General features: G+C 52.5%; 5 protein-coding genes across 5 annotated transcripts; 4 read left to right on the top strand and 1 right to left on the bottom strand.

The window, feature by feature from the left end:
- Positions 1-724: 724 nt before the first annotated feature.
- Positions 725-1,040, top strand: BO97DRAFT_408765 (uncharacterized protein). Its single transcript, XM_025695933.1, has one exon. It carries the CDS (start codon positions 764-766, stop codon positions 935-937), a length of 174 nt encoding a protein of 57 aa, XP_025546911.1. The 5' UTR covers positions 725-763; the 3' UTR covers positions 938-1,040.
- A 771-nt stretch (positions 1,041-1,811) lies between these two features.
- On the top strand, positions 1,812-5,230 carry BO97DRAFT_399418 (leucine--tRNA ligase NAM2). The gene is made up of 3 exons (XM_025694245.1): positions 1,812-2,406; positions 2,496-2,636; positions 2,693-5,230. The coding sequence occupies exons 1-3, from the start codon at positions 1,873-1,875 to the stop codon at positions 5,006-5,008; spliced, it is 2,991 nt and encodes a 996-aa protein (XP_025546910.1). The 5' UTR covers positions 1,812-1,872; the 3' UTR covers positions 5,009-5,230.
- Positions 5,231-6,928: 1,698 nt separating this feature from the next.
- fdh (formate dehydrogenase (NAD+) FDH1) lies at positions 6,929-8,989 on the top strand. The gene is made up of 5 exons (XM_025693078.1): positions 6,929-7,072; positions 7,351-7,619; positions 7,696-7,871; positions 7,934-8,478; positions 8,534-8,989. Exons 2-5 carry the CDS (start codon positions 7,428-7,430, stop codon positions 8,878-8,880), a joined length of 1,260 nt encoding a protein of 419 aa, XP_025546909.1. The 5' UTR covers positions 6,929-7,072; positions 7,351-7,427; the 3' UTR covers positions 8,881-8,989.
- Positions 8,990-9,506: 517 nt separating this feature from the next.
- BO97DRAFT_408762 (uncharacterized protein) lies at positions 9,507-10,479 on the bottom strand. The gene is made up of 2 exons (XM_025695932.1): positions 10,130-10,479; positions 9,507-10,066 (listed from the first exon to the last, which is right to left on the bottom strand). The coding sequence occupies exon 2, from the start codon at positions 10,061-10,063 to the stop codon at positions 9,644-9,646; it is 420 nt and encodes a 139-aa protein (XP_025546908.1). The 5' UTR covers positions 10,064-10,066; positions 10,130-10,479; the 3' UTR covers positions 9,507-9,643.
- A 601-nt stretch (positions 10,480-11,080) lies between these two features.
- BO97DRAFT_462749 (formin sepA) lies at positions 11,081-16,882 on the top strand (the record flags this gene model as incomplete). Its single annotated transcript, XM_025699430.1, has 3 exons — positions 11,081-14,059; positions 14,156-15,727; positions 15,793-16,882. The coding sequence occupies 3 exons, from the start codon at positions 11,081-11,083 to the stop codon at positions 16,627-16,629; spliced, it is 5,388 nt and encodes a 1,795-aa protein (XP_025546907.1). The 3' UTR covers positions 16,630-16,882.
- Between the last annotated feature and the right edge of the window lie 657 nt (positions 16,883-17,539).

Genomic DNA, 17,539 nt, shown 5'->3' with positions numbered 1-17,539 from the left:
ACCACAGGAAATAGCAAGTTGTCATGAGAAAAGAAAAATAAAAAGGAGGCCAACGATTCCAGAAGGTTTCATTGGCAGTGGGGAGGGAAATCTAAGTCTTTTTTGTCCCTGGCTAGCCCAATAATAATCATCAGGGGCAATTGGCAGGAAACGTACAGGGCCGTCGGAGACTCGGAGCCAAGGATTTTTGCTGACTTTCTCCCAGGCTCCCTAAACTTGCCAGCGCATCTCAAGTGGAGTCAGTCAATTGGATTAGTGAGGAAAAAGTACCAGAGTTGCTTCTTATTGTCGCTTTGCCCGAGGATGAAAGTGGGGTTGTTCATAGAGATGGCGTTGACGACCAAATTGCACCCAAAACCCTGATTCCATGGATACCGGATCGTGGATCCAGTTTCGTAGAGATCGATCGGAAGTTGATGGATCTAACATTGAGTGGGAAGTTCGTGGATGAAGGGAGAAGGAGATGAAGGGGGAAAAGCGATCGAAAGCTGGAACCGGAAACTACTCCGTAGTCGGTACGGAACCCGCGGGTCGCATTGCGGGATGATCCTCAGGCACCCACTTCCACATTCCGAGGTCCCAGTGATCAATGATCAAACAGGGGGGCATTCAAGATCTCGAAATCTTTTTCCGGCTAGGTCAATCTTGATGCTGGTAAGTATGATCATCATTCAAGCCTTTTTGTTCAAACTGAAACCCCCTCGTTGACCTCGCATGTCTTCTTTGCAGATTCATACCATCAATAGGTGGGACTATCAAAAACATGACGCTTTACTCCGTACTATATATAACCCTTTTTCTCTCCTGTTTTTGGAATCTCGTCTTGAGGGGGTACAAACATGTTCTAGAGTACCTCGAGTCCTTCTTTAGAATTCTGGTGCCCCTTCGATCCATGGTTCCGGAATCAAGTCTACCCCAGGCCAGGCAGGTGCTTTAGGGAGCTGAAGCAATGCTGGATTTGAGGCTCTCCTCTTCCTATCGCGATCCGGTTCTACGGTATATCAGCCAGATGGCCTTGCTAGATACTATTCTTAGAGGTGGTCCTACGTATGTCTTTTTGGTAGCAAGTTCCTCTGCCCAATATAGTGAAGAGCCATGTACATCTTATCACAATATACCTTGTACCAGTGGCTTGAGCCAGACAAATTACTACACCAACGATGCAACCCTGTAGGCTAGCTGTCAGTTGGAGATCAGTCAGCTCCGATCAGAAGGATGGTGGTCCTTCTATCGTTCTGGTATATTCAGTTGTCTTTATACCTTTAATCGGAAAGGCACTGCATGTGCAAGTATAAACATTTCCGGCGTGGTAATGAGCGACAGTTGGGGGTACTTTCTTGGATAGTCCAATGCTTCTGTAAGAAGCCCCCTCAATAACCCTGAAAGGTGAAAGCCCAATCCAATTGATTCGAGAAGATGTTATACTGTACGAGGTAAACACGTAACATATACATACAGTATAAGTAATTGCGCCTCCTCTTTCACAAACACGGTGTTATGACGAAATGGCATGATGAGGCTATGCAGGGGACATGGGTACAGGGCCACTTTTGCCAAAATCTTCTCTGAGCCTGACTGCTCAAATCTTTATATAAGTAATCATAAGGCAATTAAACATATATACAGAGGCATAATCTAAAGATCTACCAAGAAGTAATAATGTAGTGACCGCCAACTGTGTGGCTGCCGTTTGAACTGCGGCAAAAGTGGCTGCCGTGCTGAGGTCGCTAGACCGCATTAGGTTAAACCAAACCCGACAGCGGCGATGACGATGGATGCAGTGAAAAGAGTCCCCCATATCGGTCGGTTGCCGCCAGCCTACGACAGGTGACATAGAGTCTGCAATGACACAATGAGGTTGAGACGAACATAATGCAAGCTCTAGTACGTCTCCGATCATGTCCAACCCGGTCTGTCCTGCGACAGAGACCGTGGAAATGCGCCGGACCTCACCCGACCGCGGTCTCTTCCAGCTTCCCTCGATATGCGACAATCACGCCCACGGCGGCATCAATCACCAGAAAACTCGATTTGTTAGCGCTTGATAAGAAATGGCAGGCAAGGTGGCAAGCAGATGCCATCAAGGCCTCGGTGGAACACAGTGCAGCAGATGGCAAGGGGATGGAGGGAAAGCCCAAATCCTACATTCTCTCCATGTTCCCATATCCGTCGGGGACCTTGCACATGGGCCATTTGCGCGTGTATACTATCTCGGATGTGCTGGCGAGATTTTATCGCATGCGAGGGCACGAAGTCCTTCATCCCATGGGGTGGGATGCATTCGGACTGCCCGCAGAGAACGCCGCCATTGAACGGGGGATCGACCCCGCGGAATGGACCAACAGCAACATGTCCAAGATGAAGGAGCAACTACGGAGTATATCGACCTCTTTCAGCTGGGACTGTGTAAGTGCACGCTGGATCGACCTACCTCTTTTTGATGTTTCCGCAGTGTCCACTCTGCGAACAATACTAAAACGTATCGAGATTTTTAGGAATTCGCAACGTGCTCACCCGAGTTCTACGAACACACGCAACGCATATTCTTGATGCTCTACGAGAAGGGCCTCGCATATCAGGACGAAGCCGTCGTAAACTATGACCCCGTGGATAAGACGGTACTAGCGAATGAACAGGTGGGTTGTTGCGATACGAGGATTTTACGGGGCTATTGGACTGATCGCGGGACCAGGTTGATGCCAACGGCTGCTCGTGGCGCTCTGGGGCAAAAGTCGAGAAATTGAAGCTGAAGCAGTGGTTCTTCCGCATCACTGCTTTTAAGGAAATGTTACTCAAGGACCTGGACTCCTTGTCGGGCGAATGGCCAGAGCGTGTGCTTTCTATGCAGCGGAATTGGCTTGGCAAATCGCAGGGCGCAAGCATAAAGTTCCCTGTAGCCATTGATGGCAAGCAAGACGCAGGCGCAGAGATAGGCGTTTTCACCACCCGGCCGGATACTCTCTACGGAGTCGAATACCTCGCTTTGTCTTTAAATCACCCCCTCGTCTTGGAAGCCGCGAAGAAGGACTCTGAGCTGCAGAAGTTCCTCGATACTGCTGCATTGCTCCCAGTTGATTCGAAAGCTGGTTACAAACTGTCTAACGTGACTGTGTCTCATCCTTTACGTGTGATAGATAAGGAGACTCCTCATGTTGCTCGCCCGCTACCTGTCTTTACCGCGCCCTATGTTCTCAGTGACTATGGTGAAGGCGCAGTAATGGGTGTCCCTGGTCATGATTCTCGAGATCTTGCGTTTTTCAAGGAGAATGTGAATCCGGCAACTATACCTATCGTGATTGAGCCCCGCGCAGGCGAGACAGACACACCAAGCGCCGGGGTAGTTTCCTCAAATGACGCAAAGGCATTCACGCATGAGGGCTATCTCAACTCTTTATGCTGGAAATACCAGGGTCTCCATTCCAGTGAGGCCAGGAAACAGATAGTCAACGATCTCAAGCAGGTTGGGCGCGGGGACTTCGTGGAACAGTGGAGACTGAGAGACTGGCTGATTAGCCGCCAGCGTTACTGGGGCACTCCGATTCCCATAATTCACTGCGGAGATTGCGGTCCTGTACCCGTCCCAGCTGACCAGCTTCCCGTCAAACTGCCCAAGATCGAAGGCGATTGGCTGAAGGGTAAGAAGGGAAACCCCTTGGAATCATCGCACGACTGGGTGAACACGCAATGCCCAAGCTGCGGCGGTTCAGCCAAGCGAGACACGGATACCATGGACACCTTCGTGGACTCTTCGTGGTACTATCTCCGATTCTTGGATCCAGCTAATAAACAATCGCCCTTTTCGCCGTCTGTGGCGCGGCCGGTCGATGTGTACATTGGTGGTGTTGAACACGCTATCTTGCACCTTCTCTACGCCCGGTTCATTTACAAGTTTCTTTCACAGTCCGAGTTGTTTCCCGAGTTAGCTCGGGCCGGAAATGTGTCGGCTCCATTCGAACCATTCAAGTCCCTCCTCTCACAGGGTATGGTGCATGGCAAGACATTCTCAGACCCATCTACGGGCAAATTCCTTCTCCCTTCGGAGCTGGACCTGTCTAATCCCGACAAGCCACTGATCAAGGAAACGCAAGTTCCGCCGGCAGTGTCTTTCGAAAAGATGTCGAAGAGCAAACACAACGGTGTGGACCCGACCGGGTGTGCTCTGAGATATGGCGCCGACACTATTCGCGCCCATGTCCTCTTTTCCGCACCCGTCAGCGAGGTGCTCGAATGGGACGAGACGAAGATTGTTGGAATGGAACGCTGGTTTAGCCGACTTTGGAAGCTCGTGACCGACACCCAGCAGACTTTGTCTTCCTCCTCGGTTGCATTGGAAGGCTCGGACTTGCAGACGTCTTCCGGCCATGCCCTTTCGCTTCCCGGGGCCCTACAAAGCTTGACTGACAGTGACGCCAGCGCTGTCCTGTCAACGCATCGAACCATCTACTCCGTCACCAACTGCATTGAGAACAATCGTTATGGCTTGAACACCGTTGTATCTGACCTGACCAAGCTGACCAATACGCTCTTATCATCCACACCCACCTCACCAGAGGTTCTCTACCTGACTGTCTCGTCTCTGCTTCGTCTTCTATCACCCATTGCTCCGGCCCTGGCCTCTGAATGCTGGGAAATCCTCAATGGCTCGGTGGTGACGAAGAACGCCACTGGCGCCGCTTCGGAAACCGCAGCTATCCCGAGTATTTTTGAATGCAACTGGCCCACACCCCTATTGACTGCTGCCGAGGCCGACATACTTTCCGCACGAGGGGGGCAGGCCGTTGCTGTTCAAGTCAACGGGAAATTGCGATTTAGCGTGACGATCCCACAGCGACTTTCGCCGACGACCAGCGAGGCCAACGCGAACAGCACCGATGAACAGGATTGGATTATCAGTCGTATTCTCGAAACCGCCGAAGGGCGAACATGGCTGCGGGAGAAAAACGACTGGGACAAGCGTCGACGAGTGATTGTTGTCAAAGGCGGCAAGTTGGTCAATGTTGTATTTTAGAAGAGACATCACAGCGGTGGCAGCTTCGAGTCATGGCCCATGTCTGACGCGGAGCATGCGTTGCTTGTTTTATAGAATAAACTATAAATGTACTATAAATAGAAGGACATCGTGATGAGACGAAATGAATACACAACTCCCAACTTCACGAAGCGGAAGTCGTTGGTCGCAGCCATCGGGGCGAGGGATGTAATAGAAAGTCCTGAGTTGGGCTTTGCAACATGATCTGTATTCCCGGTTGACTCACTTGCTTGAGTTATTGCGCTCCTTTCAAGCGGTCCGTGATTCCGAAGGCGCGTTTCGGCGCTTGGAGTCAACGGACAAACGGACGCATCGTGTGATTGCGGCAGGACCGGCAGGGCAGTAAGTGGGCAATGAGGAGGAGGTGGAGAAAGGTTCAAGGTTGATGGAGTCCTCTTCCCCTCATGCTGCCGCCGCCGCGGCGACCGCGCGAGCGTTGTGACGTTGAACCTTCAGCAAATGGAGACTATGATGTGTTCCTGTCCAAAATCTCGTCGCCACATTTTCCCACCTCTCTGGAAATGCAGTCACGGAGAAAAGACGGTGGTAACTCGGATCCCAATGAGGTAGATCTCGAATTCGGTAGAAAAATGGTTCGGTCGGGGAAGCTGAAGCTCAACTGAGTCTTTGGGTCAGTCGGTAGATACCTGCCCACTTGCCTTTCGGAATTTGGAAATTGAGGTCGAAGGTTGAGACACGCGAGGGGATGATCAACCGGCCTCCGGTACTGTACATACATACTCGAGATTGGAGATGTATGCTGTTTTGCGTTGAGCTAAATCAGAGCGACTCTTCGTACATAGCATTTCACATGGGCTTCGTGTCTGCTATGAGAGAACTCCATTTGGGGCGCGATGCGGGACATGCTTGGTGAGGGGTGACTAACCCCTCATTTCATTCATGGCCAGCGCATGTGGAGATAAAACGGGGCTTCCATCTTCGTTGATGTCTTCCCCTCATGAGGGGAAGGGTAGAGCTACCCGAATCGGGAGGAATGCGGGACAGCCTCCTGGAGCTTCGGAGATTCCAATCGGTTTCGACTCGGACAGTAATTCTGTCCGTTGGCTATCTGGAATGAGCCAAAAGATCCATGTATAGCCCAGCCCATCTGCAGTAGCGCCGTAGTTAGACTGTGCGGGGCCAATCCTGAGCAGATCGTCTGTCAGGTACTTGAGGCTATCTCCCGTGCGATTGATTTCCGACATACCTCCGAGTCACTAAGCAGGGTTCGGCCCTTGCTCGGATTTCCCCTCATCGGCTTACATATGGGGTACTGTACTGTACATCACCACGCTTTGCATTCTAGAACCCCGCATGAGCTCTAGCCTCTCGGAAGGAAGTGACATAAGGTAGTGTCGTAGTGACTGTAGCTGCCAACGCGCGCGTGTCGGTTGCTTGTTATTTGCTGGCCATGGGATATCAGTCGAAGGTGCCTGTAGTGATCACTCATGATTGCCAATTTCAGGTGGTCGGTAACCGACAGACTTTTCTCTATCCACTCCACAGCAATGATCAACTCGGTTTTATCAATAATACCGCCTTTAACCCGAAGACTGAACCGAGTTCTACTAAGTACACTGTAAGCTGGAGTACGGGAGGAAGTCCCGCGTGCGGAGAAAGCTTGACGAGCCAGACTCCAGGCTGGGATGAAACATGGCTGATCTGCCATGGCCTAGTCCCACCAGCAACTCACAGGCAGCACCACCAACCACCCCCTCTCGTCCGAATTCACCCCCTCTTGCTGTTCCCAAATGGGAGATGGAGGGCGTACGGGCATCTCATTCAGACTGCATCGAACTACGAGAGGGGGCCAACGATCAGTGAGCCTGGTTGAATGGCCCTAAAAATTGTCCACGGTAGTACTGTAGTACCTGCACAATACGGACTACTATCCAAGCACCCCAGCGAAGCCTATATATTTGGCTAATTTCCCCGCCCTTTCTGTCTTCCATCAACATCATCTTTCTCATCTCATCCTATCATCATTCTTTGGTCATCTCTTTCCCCCTGTTACCAAGGTTAATTCATCTATAACCGCTTTCGGTAAGCATTTCTCCCTTCAAGGTTTCCCCCTCAGCGTCCCCGATAGATAGACAACTTTTGCCTGTAGCCTGCAGCCTACAGCAGTTCTCTGGAAACTTGGCCAGTCCATTGTTGCAGCTCGATCTCCACTTCTGTCATTCTCCCCGCTCTTCCCTGCTGCATCGCATGAAGCTTGCAAGGTTTCGTTCTGTTGTGCTGGTGGCTGCGGGCGATATTCTTTCTTTGGCATCTCCAATTTCATTGCTATTTAAATGAGAGGCTGACCCGCCGGTTCTCAGGTCTACAACATCTTCCCAAATCATCTTCCCTCTCAATCACACTCTAATCAGTTAATCCCTGACTTTAGTCTTTCAAAATGGTATTTATGCGCTCTTTCTCCCGTCAGCTCCGACGGCCTGCCACTTCGCTCCTTTCGACCAAAGGACCTCTCACATCGACTGCCAGCAGTCCTTTTTGGACTTCACCTCTGGTCAATTCCATTGCTGGTGCACGTACGCTAACCGCATCTGCGAAACTACAGGGCAAGGTTCTTATGGTTCTCTATGACGTAAGTCTTGGGCCCAGACCCTCACACCCCAAACCGGTCATGACAAGGCCATAATTAACAAACAATCCATGGATAGGGTGGTGAGCATGCCAAGCAGCAGCCCGGTCTTCTGGGTACTACCGAGAACGAGCTTGGTTTGAGGAAGTGGCTGGAGGACCAGGGCCACACCTTGGTCACCACCTCCGACAAGGAGGGCGAGAACTCCACTTTCGATAAGGAGCTCGTTGATGCCGAAATCATCATCACCACTCCGTATGTGGCCTTCGGCTCCATTGTACCTGTTGGATCGTCAGTAGCTAACCCAAATGGTTCAGCTTCCACCCCGGTTACCTTACTGCCGAGCGTTTGGCCAAAGCCAAGAACCTCAAGATCGCCGTCACTGCCGGTGTCGGCTCCGACCACGTCGACCTGAACGCCGCCAACAAGACTAATGGCGGTATCACTGTTGCCGAAGTCACTGGCTGCAACGTCGTTTCCGTCGCTGAGCACGTTGTCATGACTATCCTGACCCTGGTCCGCAACTTCGTCCCCGCCCACGAACAGATCCGCAACGGTGAATGGGACGTTGCTGCTGTTGCCAAGAACGAGTACGATCTCGAGAACAAGGTTGTCGGAACCGTCGCTGTCGGCCGTATCGGCGAGCGTGTCCTGCGCCGTCTTAAGCCCTTCGACTGCAAGGAGCTGCTCTACTACGACTACCAACCCCTCGCCCCCGAGGTCGAGAAGGAGATTGGCTGCCGCCGCGTGGATGACCTCGAGGAAATGCTTGCCCAGTGTGACGTTGTCACTATCAACTGCCCTCTGCACGAGAAGACCCGCGGTCTGTTCAACAAGGACCTCATTTCCAAGATGAAGAAGGGTAAGCTACATGTTCGTTGATCAATGTAGCTCGACAGACATTAACATCCTTCTAGGCTCTTGGCTCATCAACACCGCTCGCGGTGCCATCGTTGTTAAGGAGGACGTCGCCGAGGCCGTCAAGTCTGGTCACTTGAGGGGCTACGGAGGTGATGTCTGGTTCCCTCAGCCCGCCCCCAAGGACCACCCTCTGCGCTACGTCCAGGGCCCCTGGGGCGGCGGCAACGCCATGGTTCCCCACATGTCCGGTACCTCCATCGACGCCCAGATCCGTTACGCCAACGGCACCAAGGCCATCCTCGAGAGCTACTTCTCTGGTCGCCACGACTACAGAAACGAGGACCTCATCGTCCACAAGGGAGACTATGTCACTCGCGCCTACGGTCAGCGCAACAAGGCTTAAAAAGCTGGAGGACATTAGTATGAGATATATGACTCGAATAGCTCGGCACTTGTTCCTGGTCTGAACGCGCCGTTCTTATCTTGACGATTTAGCTAGTTATGATACCTTGAAAATACAAATTTTCTTTTTTAGTTCAAGGTCTTCGTGCACGTCATCGGCCGGCCTCCGAGCCTGCCCCACAACCGTAAGCTTGGAAAGTTGGAATGCTTACCTAGCCGTGACAGCGGCCTAGACTATCACGGCTTTGCTCTGGCCCAAATTTCTTCCCGAGCTTCGTTGTACCCGCTCAATCAGGGTCAAAGATAGGCGTTCCATGACTAGGGATCGGGCTTAAACTACCTGTAGTCTAAAATCATTTAATCCATCTTAATGACTACCTACTGCCCACGACCTGTGATTTTCTCTTCGTGGTGAGAAGAAAGGAACCCACCCACCAGTGGCTATTTCAGGAGTACTACTCACCCTATTCTTGGCTTGCGATGGAAGATCTTCCATTCGCCCTTCCGATTATGCGTTAGAAGCACTCGCTGTACCACCTCACCCAAAGTGCTCGGATCCCCTCAAAAATCACTGTAATCTTCCAATCAGCTCAATCGGTCTACACCTATCTAAGACCACCCAGCTAGCTGCGAATCATTAAGTGGAGACTGTAGTTCCACGCACTTGTTCCACTAGTTACTGGTAGGCACTCTCAGTCGCACGTTCGAGCTTGCAACAACATAAAAGGAAGATCTATAGGTATAGAAGACTTAGAATTAATGCACTAGCGGCGGGACTGCGGATGCGACCGATGCTCCTCTTCCTCGTCATCGCTATCATCCATGAACCCGGCCTCGAGCTCCCGACTGAGTCGTCTCCCAGAGTCGGCGACCGAGTTGCGTTGCCGTTCGAGTGCGCCTCTTCGCTCAGCATCCATATCCATTCCAACCATGATCTCGCCCTCTTCATCATATATACTGATATTGTCGTTCTGGTCGTCCAGATGCTGCCGTTGCCACGATGAAGGTAAGCACCGGCGCATGATGGCGTCAGCGATCCGATCTCGAAGGCTTAATGTATGAGCGGAAATCGTGTGGAGTGGTAGATACTGAGCGTAGCGTTGATGATAGCGGCGGAAGAAGGGGATGATCACGAAGGAGAAAAGAAGGTAGAGGGTCAGTGAGATCACCGCCGGGATGATCATCGTCTGCGCATGAGAAAGCGGCTGTTAGACCTGACAAGTCATTTGGGGTAGATGGAAGGTTCTCACCTTTGCGAAACTGGACGTGGAACCCATTTTAATGTCCAAGTCGTGCCGAAGAAACTCAAGGCCTTATGTCGTATCGTATATCTTCCACGAGCAGCAAGCAGCAAGTAGCATCCGCAGGCAGCAGTCGCAAGCATGAACACTGCACGACGCAAGGTTGTGTGATCTGGCCCTGAACTGACAATAAGCTCAAACTGCCATAGCAACCTTGAGATTCACCGTCACCAAATTTCAACCACCCAAGGGATTTCTCTCTGGCCGACAACGCAACACCACACAGTGAACTGCACATTCGTCTTCAGCTTCACCTCCGTTGAGACCACTGATAAACCCCGTGCACGTGATAGCATGGCGGCCCACTGGTACCTCAGAGCTAAGAAGAGCAGGCGGTCAGTATCAATGGTAGGCATCACATCAACTCACGTGCTCTCTGGGGGTCCTTTCTCTCTCTTCCCTACTGCCAGTGTTCTAGAGCCGCCCTCGATATTGCCGCCCCCCTGATGCCCCGTGCTTTCCAGTCCTGACGTGCAAAAAGACTCCAGCCACTAAAGCCCCGATCCCAGGCGCCTTTTCCCCCTTCCAGAGGAGGATAGCCTTATTGGGATCTCATTTCTTGATAGATCGATCGCCCTCCCCTTTCGTTTGCGATCACATATTCTGGGTTACCTCTCGGTGTTCGTTCAGAAGGCGGAATTTCCACCTCCCCTCTTCCTCCCTCCTACAATCTAACCGCCCGCTCCGCTGCGGGTCATAACTATTTGTGTTAGTCAGTTCAGGAGTGCAAAGACCTACACTGGCGCTTTGAATGTGTTCCTGATCGTCCCCTCACCCTCTAATCCGAATATCAGCAATCCGGAAATCGGACGAGTCGCTAGGACGAAACAAACGATTTGCGAACTCTGAAACCCCTACGCTCATGCTGCGCCCTGCATCTCCCCAGCGACGTCCGTCAAGATGCCAACCAGCACGTCTGCGCCTGAAAAATCGAGACAGACCTCCGCTGGCAAGTCGTTCTTTGGGAGGAAATTGCACAAAGAGAAATCGGTAGACGAACGATACGACTCGCATGGCTCGCACGATAGTCTGGCGCCTCCTGGGAGCTCCGCCGGCTCTCGCTCATCCCGCCATTCGAAACGCTCGTCGGTCCAGTCCGTGGACTCTCCCCACGAATTCGATCCCGCTGGCGTGTCCATGACAGCTGGTGTCCTCACTTCGATTCCCTATGAGAGTTTGCCCGCCGATACCAGGTCGCCTGTCCCTGTTGATTACCTCTCGAGGCCCGACTCGTCGTCCCGTAAAGAGCCATCGCCCAACCACCTCGCCAAGGGAAACAGCGACTATCATCAGTACCCGGCCTGGAACCCGGCCAGCGTTCCCAACAACAACGCCTCTTCACACCCAACCGGTCCTCGTCCACCCCCACATGCCTCGAACGTGACCATGGCGGGAAGTACTTCGGGGGATAAGGGTGCTCGGTATCAACAGTGGGGACGGCCGGGAAGTTCTGCCGCCAATACTGGCTTTAGCCACAGCTCCTCCTCTACGCTCGATTCTTCGGCGCAGTCGCGGCTGTCCTTTGACCAGCTTAGTGTCCATTCGTCGATGTCATCTAACACCCGGGGTTCGAGCTATTATGCGTCGGAGAGCTCCTCGCGCACGCTTACGCCTTCACATTCCGCCGATCGCGCTACCTACGCATCAAATGGCAGCTCCGGCCGCCTGTCAAATGCACAGGCAGCATGGCAATCAGCCCAGCCCGCTCAACCACCGAAAATTCCTGTCAACCAGGAGCAATATCTCGCCCGACCGAGGGACGATCGAGTCGTGGATCAGCTGTTTATCGAACTGATGCAGAAGCGAGGATGGCAGAACCTTCCGGAACAGGCTAAAAGGCAGATGCTGGCATATCCGGCTTCGAAAAAGTGGACGTTGGTGCATCAGGATCGGTTGACAGAAATACAAGGGGAACAGAAACGGCGGCAAAACGCTCGGCAGACCCACGGTCATGATGGACCCTCTGGGATTCTGGAGCGCGCTGATGAGGAGGGGAGCCCAGAGTGGTACGTGAAGAAAGTTATGGACGATTCAATCACTTCGAAACAGCTGGCCAGTCTGAGCGTTAGTTTGCGAACACAGCCAATCAGTTGGGTCAAGGCTTTTGTTGAGGCACAGGGTCAGATTGCTCTGACAAATGTGCTTGCTAAGATCAATCGAAGGAAGGCCACCGGTGTGGTCCCAGCTCCGCCGACGGGTGACAAGGATTTGGATCGTGAATATGACATCGTGAAGTGTCTGAAGGCCTTGATGAACAATAAATATGGGGCAGACGATGCTCTCGCACATCAACAGGTTATCGTGGCACTCGTGAGCTCATTGTTGTCTCCCCGATTGAATACCCGGAAGCTGGTGAGCGAGGTCCTGACATTCCTCTGCCATTGGGCCGAAGGCCATGGGCACCAGAAGGTCCTCCAAGCTATGGACCATGTCAAGAATCATCATGGGGAAACTGGTCGCTTTGATGCCTGGATGCGTATCGTTGAGGTGACCATTGATGGCCGAGGAAAAATGGGCAGCCTGGTCGGTGCAAGCGAAGAATATCGCAGCGGTGGTATTGGTATGGAGAACCATCTTATGGAATATGCTGTTTCAACAATGCTGCTCATCAATATGCTGGTGGATGCACCGGAGAACGACCTGCAGCTCCGCTGTCATATCAGGGCTCAATTCATCTCGTGCGGCATAAAGCGCCTCATGACCAAGATGGAAGGGTTTCAGTACGAGGTCATAGATAAGCAGATCGAACGGTTCCGGGAGAATGAAGCTATCGACTACGAAGACCTATTGCAGCGGGAGAGTAGCAGCATGAAGGACAGCATTGAGGGCGAGGTCAAGGATATGAGTGATCCCTTGCAAATCACAGACGCCATTACCGCTAGGATACAGGGCACTCGTGCTCATGATTACTTCCTCTCGGCCATGCAGCACATGCTCCTAATCCGGGAGAATTCCGGCGAAGATGGACTTCGGATGTACCAGCTGGTCGATGCTATGCTTAGCTATGTCGCTATGGACCGTAGACTCCCCGATCTTGATCTCCGACAAGGGTTAACGTTCACCGTGCAGAGTCTCTTGGACCGCCTTCATACGGATTCTGAGGCACGACGGGCTTACGATGAATCCCTGGAAGCTCGCCAGATAGCGGAAGCTGCGCTTGCTGAGCGCGACGAGATGAAAGCCCAGGTAGAGCTTGGCGCGGATGGTCTGGTCAAGAAGTTGCAGAAGCAGATCGATGAGCAGACAGGTATCATTGAGCTGCAACGGAGACGCGAGGAAGTAATGCAGGCGGAGCTTGCGGATGTCCAGAGGCTGCGTGCTCAAGAGTTACAGCGGAACGAGCTGGAAACCCGAGAGCTTTACCTGATGCTTCGAGACGCTCAAGACATAGCTGCCTCGAATGCGAAGAAGAGTAACATGGCGGAAGCGGACCCTTCACAGATGAGAGGCATTCTGGACCGAGAGAAGCTCCTGGAGCGATTGGAGATGCAGCTCGAGCGGACTAAGACACAATTCAAGTTGGAAGGTAAGGTCTGGGGTCAGCATGTCACCTCAGACAGGCTGCGTGAACTTCGAGAGCAGATGGATGGCGAAAGCGATGCAAACAATGACTTCGCTCAAGAATCAGGTCAAGGCCTGGATGTCAACTCCTTCGGATCGGTTCATCGGAAGAGAAGCCATGTACCAGGAATGGAGCAAAGTGACAGTCCTGAGATCCAGACGCCTATCGATGAGCCCGGAGAGGTCATATACGAGAAAGCCCGTCTTGTGGACCTTCATCGACCCAAGCTCAACCCCAAGCAAGCCAACGGTCTCCTGGGAGAAATCGCTTCGAAGGTTCCTAAGATTGATGCGGAAGACGGCGAAGCAAGTGCTCCGGTGGACAGCAAATTTCCTGATTCTGGAACAGAAGATCGCCCTGCTGGCTCGCAACAAGAAGGCCTCAGCGCTGAGACTGCAGCCGAGAAGGTCGAGAACAAAGGCGCGCCTGCTTCTGCTCCTGCTCCGCCTCCGCCTCCGCCTCCGCCCCCGCCCCCGCCACCAGGAGGGCTGGGATTCCCACCGCCACCCCCTCCTCCGCCTCCACCTCCGCCTCCTGGGGCTGTCGGAATACCCCCTCCACCCCCTCCACCCCCTCCGCCGCCACCCGGAAAAGCCGGATTCCCCCCGCCTCCTCCTCCTCCTCCGCCGCCCGGTGGGCTTGGAAGACCTGGGCCTCCACCACCCCCTCCCCCCCCAGGTGCTTCCTTCGGCGCTCCTCCTCCTCCCCCACCGCCCGGTGCTGGTGGATTTGGCGGTTGGCGGGCTAACTACATGGCTTCTCAAGCCCTCCCCCATCACCAGACAGCTCTCATGCCTTCTATCCGACCCAAGAAGAAACTTAAGGCACTTCACTGGGACAAGGTCGATACACCTCAAGTGACTGTGTGGGCTTCTCATGCTCCTACTGCTCAAGCGAAGGAGGAAAAGTACGTCGAATTAGCGAAGAAGGGAGTCTTGGACGAAGTTGAGAGACTGTTTATGGCAAAGGAGACCAAGATCTTCGGCAAGGGTGCAGGAGCCAAACAACGTACTGATAAGAAACAGCTTATATCCAACGAGCTGTCCAAGACTTTCCAAATCGCTATGGCGAAATTCTCTCAGTTCCCTGCTGATGACGTTGTTCGAATGATCATTCACTGCGACACAGAGATTCTTGACAATCTGGTCGTTATGGATTTCCTACAAAGAGATGAGATGTGCACTATACCTGAGAATATCTCCAAGTCAATGGCGCCATACAGTAGGGATTGGACTGGCCCAGATGCCGCCAGCGCCGAGCGTGAGCAAGATCCCACTGAGCTTACGCGAGAAGATCAGATTTATCTGTATACTGCATTCGAGTTGCACCATTACTGGAAGGCGAGAATGCGTGCTCTTGCATTGACACGCTCGTATGAACCGGACTATGAGCATATTTCCGCTAAATTGCAGCAAGTTGTGCAAGTCAGCGAGTCTCTGAGAGATTCTGTTTCCCTGATGAACGTTCTTGGTTTGATCCTGGACATTGGTAATTTCATGAATGATGCCAACAAACAAGCCCAAGGTTTCAAACTGAGCTCCCTCGCCCGCCTTGGTATGGTCAAGGACGACAAGAACGAGACTACCTTCGCAGATCTGGTGGAGCGTATTGTTCGAAATCAATATCCAGAGTGGGAAGGTTTTGTGGATGAGATCAATGGAGTCGTTGCCATTCAGAAGCTCAATGTCGACCAACTGCGCACGGACGCCAAGAAGTACATTGATAACATCAAGAATGTTCAGGCCAGTTTGGACGCTGGCAATCTCAGTGATCCCAAAAAGTTCCATCCCCAGGACAGGGTCAGTCAGATTGTTCAAAGAAGCATGAAAGATGCCCGTCGTAAGGCCGAGCAGATGCAGCTTTACCTGGATGAGATGGTCAAGAGCTACGATGATATCATGGTATTCTACGGAGAGGATAACTCGGATGAAGGCGCGAGACGGGACTTCTTCGCCAAGCTGGCCACATTTTTGCTGGAGTGGAGGGTAAGTCTAGACACCTGGCTCACGCTCGCTTCAGTAGTTTCTCTAACCATCCTGGCAACCCACAGAAATCCAAAGAGAAGAACATCAGTTTGGAGGAAACTCGGAAACGCATTGAAGCTTCTCTGTCTCGCAAGCGGGTTAATGCGGGTCTGGCCAACGGCGCCGGTGCAGCCACAGAAGGGCCACAGTCACCAGCCACGAGCGGTGCTATGGATTCCTTGTTGGAGAAGCTGCGTGCTGCGGCTCCTCAGGCGAGAGACCAGCGGGATCGTCGCCGTCGCGCTCGTTTGAAGGAAAGACATCAGGTCCGCGTGGCTTCGGGACAGAAAACGCCGGATGCGACTGGTCCGGAAGGCGCAGAAGGCGGGCAGACCGAGGAGAACAGCAGCAATGATCAGAGCAATGCGAATGCGAACGACTCTATTCCCACCGACACGGGACTCTTGAGCCCTCCGGTTATAGAGTCCGAAGCTGCCGAGACCTCCAGCAAAGATGCTCAACATGTGTCAGAAAGTGAAGATGTCGCAGACCGCGCTGCAAGCATGCTGCAAGGTCTCCGGGACAATGTTGACGGTGAGCGTCAAAGAAGAAGGCGTGAGACGGCCGAGGAAGAGCGGCGTAAACGCAGGCTGCGCAGACGCAACGGTGCCGCCAGTACTAGCAAAGACAACACCGATGGCTCGGCGCTAGCATATGCGTCTGAACCGCTTTCACCTCCCCGTACGGAGTCGATAGAGCCGGACGATGTGAGCGTCTCCAGCCCTCGAGATGGGGACGACACAATCCCACGAACACCGTTGACACCGTCTATTGTGGTATCTCCCACCGTCGACCAACAGCTACGGTTACCTGGCGATGATGAGCCGCGTGAGGGTTCCCCCTCAAACAAATCCGTGGAGTAGCCCGGCCACTGCCTGTTTCTTCCTGCTCCATGCCATTCTTTCTCCCATTTTCATCCCCAGTCTAAAACACCCAATTCCTTCTCCCGTGCATTTGTCGCGAGAACTCAACGCATTCCCTCTTTCCTAATTTAATGTTTGATAGACCAACTCATGCCGTCTCGGAAGATGCCACTATGTGTATAATTTTCCTACGGCTACACGTCTCTGGCATGCCTGTCTCCTTTTCCTTCTATCTCTTCTAAGGGATTTCAAGCGGTGATACAGAGTGGAATTGCAACTTGTGACTGCGATATCCTTCCTCTCGTGCTCGATGCTTCGATCTCTTCTCGCACCACGCTGTTGCATGCATTCCCTTTCAAGAGTACATTCTCGCTTTTCTATTGTTGTTTACCTTCCTGTTTTTCCTACCTCATGCTTTCCATCTCTTCTATCTTCCAGCGATTCATAGCCTCCGACATTTCTTCTTGTTTGTCTTTTCTCTTTTTCTTTCTTCTTTATTTTTGCCCTTACCGACTTTGATCTTCTTCCTCTGTCTTTGTACATACTTGATTTCCCTTGGTTTCTTTGTGTTTATTATATCTGGATGTCGTTTCGGCGATTGTTGCATATCTATGGCGGAGGAAGATTTCCGAGGCGTATGGCCGTGTGTCTTTCGGTACGCAGGCGTGACGAAGGGGCGCAGGGGTCCTTGTGATATGACCTTTTCCTACTACTACCACTACCGGATTATCGAGATCTTCGCATGTGCAGATGAGTGGCTTCTGGATTCGGGGCCTGTAAGAGTTAATGTAATATCTTAGCCATGCAATGAGAACAGTAAGTTTCTGTACAGCAAGTACATAGACGTGAGATGGGAGAAGAACTCCAATGGCTGGTCGGCTGCAACACGTGACCAGTATCTCCGCGGCAT

The sequence above is a fragment of the Aspergillus homomorphus genome (genome assembly GCF_003184865.1).
Source record: "Aspergillus homomorphus CBS 101889 unplaced genomic scaffold BO97scaffold_59, whole genome shotgun sequence".
In the NCBI taxonomy this organism is placed as follows: Eukaryota; Fungi; Ascomycota; class Eurotiomycetes; order Eurotiales; family Aspergillaceae; genus Aspergillus; species Aspergillus homomorphus.
The sequence above is the reverse complement of the archived record's forward strand: the minus strand, read 5'-3'. Positions and strand labels throughout refer to the sequence as shown.